This window comes from Loxodonta africana, chromosome 4 (assembly GCF_030014295.1).
Source record: "Loxodonta africana isolate mLoxAfr1 chromosome 4, mLoxAfr1.hap2, whole genome shotgun sequence".
In the NCBI taxonomy this organism is placed as follows: Eukaryota; Metazoa; Chordata; class Mammalia; order Proboscidea; family Elephantidae; genus Loxodonta; species Loxodonta africana.
In genome coordinates this window covers 40,340,597-40,343,841 of record NC_087345.1, presented here as the reverse complement: position 1 = coordinate 40,343,841, position 3,245 = coordinate 40,340,597, and the positions used below count along the sequence as shown (strand labels likewise).

At 47.3% G+C, this 3,245-nt stretch overlaps 1 protein-coding gene across 1 annotated transcript; it reads right to left on the bottom strand.

Annotated features, from left to right (window-relative positions):
* Positions 1–595: 595 nt before the first annotated feature.
* On the bottom strand, positions 596–2,993 carry BTG1 (BTG anti-proliferation factor 1). The gene is made up of 2 exons (XM_003405256.4): positions 2,846–2,993; positions 596–1,911 (listed from the first exon to the last, which is right to left on the bottom strand). The coding sequence occupies exons 1-2, from the start codon at positions 2,991–2,993 to the stop codon at positions 1,544–1,546; spliced, it is 516 nt and encodes a 171-aa protein (XP_003405304.1). The 3' UTR covers positions 596–1,543.
* Positions 2,994–3,245: the final 252 nt, after the last annotated feature.

The window sequence follows — 3,245 nt, the reverse complement described above, 5'->3', positions numbered from 1 at the left end:
TTTATCTGAAATAGAAGCTTGAAAACGAGGAACCAAAAAGTCAGCATTTCAACTTTTGAGAATAAAAGTTATAAACGTACCTGTTGTTGAATTCCAGCTTAGTGATTTTTTATGTAAATCTTGCAGCAGATGAAAAGCAAAAAGCAACCAATCTCTCTGCAGTAATTAGCCTGTTCTTTAAGACTATGGGTCACATGCCCCTGGATTTTCTAAGTGAACAAGGAATCCAACGGGGCCAAATTATTGCTTTTCAAAGGTTGGCCAGAATGAAATAGACATTTATATCTTCACTTCAGCAGAGAAGCAGTAAAATGTAATCCTCTGAGTATCTTTTTGGTAGATGTTACCTTTGTCTCTTGTTCTCATTTCATGAATTAGCCTGTGCATTTGTGTCCATGTTTTGACTTTATACTTCAAAAAATGTTACCCTTGTGTTCCTCTAACACCTAAATATGTATACACAAATCATCTTCATTCCTTATCAAATGATTTTCAGCACGACCAGTATGCAACTGACATTCACACAGCTTACAGAACTTAGGCTTCTGAGAAAAATATTTATAGCTGAACCCCTATAATCATGACAAGAGATTGATTAAAATGCCAAGATAAGAAACAATTTATTATAGAGAGAAGAAAAATTTCTCATTCAAAATATAGAAATCTGTACAACTTTGCCACAATCAATATACATGAACTGTACAAATTTACACCAGTTCATAATTTACCAAATAAATGATGACTAACAAAGTTCACAAAATAGATGGTGGTTTGTGGAAAAGACTTTTACCCAATTAAGTACAAGGAAAGTTACAAACCAGACCTCCACTTTCTAAAAATAAGAAGTTTACTCAGTCTTAGAAAACTACAAGCTAGCAAATGTACAGAGAGCTGGCTGGTGCTAACACCACAGTTGAGACAGTGTCTTTAAGGGTCTTTTTTAAAGCCTGTTGCCATTGCAGATTGTGGTCACTTGCTACTTTCAAGGCCAAAAACACAATACAAGGTCTGACCATTTCCCCAGGTCATGCTTACTAGTTTGTCTTATGTACATTTATACATATTTAAGTGCTAGGTAAAAGTCTTGTCATAAAATTTCCAGTACTACTGTGTTTAAAACATTGAGCTTTCCTACTGAGCTGCCAAAAAGGTTAACAATTTTCAAGTGTAATAGTGCAAATTTCCTCTGCAAGATCTACTGCAGAGAAAGGTTCTTTGAAACACAGATTTGCGTTTAAAGGGACTGATGTAAAAATTAGGTATAATAACGTCTGGAAGAAACTAAACCACCCTAGAACTTCACTCCCTAGCAATTAAAGTGATCATTTACTTGGACTCACAGGCTATTAAATCATTGAAAAGTACTGTCCAAACTATGGCACTGTCACTTAAAAAAATTTTTTTTTTACCACTCTATCTTGTGCCAGATCTTCACAGCTGTGACATGGTTTAAATTCCATAATCCATCCCCAAGAGGAGCCCACCCAAAACAAAAATCAAATTTATCCATCCATTATAAGATGATGCATCCATAGACTATATCTTAACCTGATACAGTCATCATATTGTAGTTTTTGGAAGGGCTTGTTCTGCCCAACAGAAGTTCCTCCTTACAGCTGATTCTGCTGTCTACCATTTGCACGTTGGTGCTGTTTTGAGTGCTACCTCCTGCTGGTGAGGCTTCGTACAGCACACAGATGGAGCCATCCTCTCCGATTCTGTAGGACACTTCGTAGGGGTCAACCCAGAGCGTGAGTTCGCTGGGGAGAAGCCTGAACAGCTCCTGACTGCTCAGTCCAATCCGCTGCGCTGCCTGTCCAATCAGAGGATCCATTTTATGGTTGATGCGAATACAACGGTAACCCGATCCTCTGCACGGCTTCTCTGGGAACCAGTGATGTTTATAATGTTCTACACAAAAAAAAGGAAGAACAGAGAAACAATGCTTAGATCGTTACTATTAGCTCCCGTTGTAATTTCCTTCTTCTGTTGACTCATTTCGAGAGTAAAAACAAAACCTCTCAACTTTTAAAAATGTCCAGAATTGCATTAGCTGCTGTGCGTGTGCGGGGACGAGCAAAGAGCAGGCAGGATTTTAGAAACAGCACAGTACGGGACAAAACAGTCTACACAAACCAGCCCGCTGAGCCAACACAACAGGAATCACTCACGCAGCCTCGGCCAGGCGAACGGCACCGGCGGCCAGGCGGGAACCTGTTTACTTTCTCCACCCCACCCCAGGCGCACACAATGGAGTTTATGGCTTTGGACGAGAGAACCATCACCGGACTGTTACAAACGAAGGAAAGAAAAACAAGCAATTCTAAACCACGCTCTGGGCAGGGCTGTAATTGTACCGGTGACAAATCCGATGATTAATGGGCAGCGGTAGGAGGTGCGGGGAAAGCGCACGTCCGTCCCGAACTGGCTCCGGGAAAGCGGCGCGGCTTCCCACCCCGGGACCGATCCGCGGCCGACCCGCGACGGTTGCAGGGAGTTGGGGGAGGGGGCGTCGAGCCAACCCCAGCCCCGCGGCTCCTTTGTCCCCAAATCCGCCGACGGTCTTCGGACCGCACCGCAGCTTCTGAGCTTAGTTGCTTTTAGTTTCTTTGTTGTGCCTGTTTCCTTTTCCCTCCTCGCCCCCCGCCCCGGGTGCCAGCCAGGGGGAGAGCGCGCCCTCAGCCCAGCCCCCAAACACTCGCCGGGACCCGCCGTTAGCGGCCGGTCCGGTCCCGCGTCCCACTACGGGACCCGAGCGCGGCTGCAGCTCCTGTGGCCGCGACTCCGGCGCGGGGGTTCGGGGTCCGCGTCCCCCCGGCGCCGCAGTTCCCCGCAGTCCGCTCACCTGCCATCAGCTCCTGCAGGCTCTGGCTAAAGGTCTGCAGCTGTCGCTCGCTCGTGAGTCCCTTGGTGCGGAGAAACTTGGAGATGAAAGACACGGCGGCGGCGATCTCGCCTATCATCGTGGCGGCCCGGGTGTAGAAGGGATGCATGGGGGCGGCGGAGGGGGGCGGCCCGGGGCGGCCGGGGCTCGGCGGCGCGGCCCCGACGGCGGAGCGGCCACCCCGGGCTCCCTCACAGGGCAGTAACTGAGCGGAAAAGAGGGTGTGAGGGGCGGACGACAATTTTTTCTCTTTTCTTTTTAGTAAAAAAGTTATTTTCGAGACACGAGTCGGCAAGAAAGAGAAAGAGACGAGCGACGGCAGCCTGGTCACATCGCTCGGACCCCCCCAGCCGCCTCCGCC

Bases quoted from the DNA above. Each gene is read 5' to 3' on its own strand.
- BTG1 (XM_003405256.4), bottom strand. From the start codon at position 2,993: ATGCATCCCTTCTACACCCGGGCCGCCACGATGATAGGCGAGATCGCC. The intron at 1,912-2,845 runs GTGAGCGGACTG...TTTTTTGTGTAG, and splicing joins CCTGCAGGAGCTGATGGCAG to AACATTATAAACATCACTGG.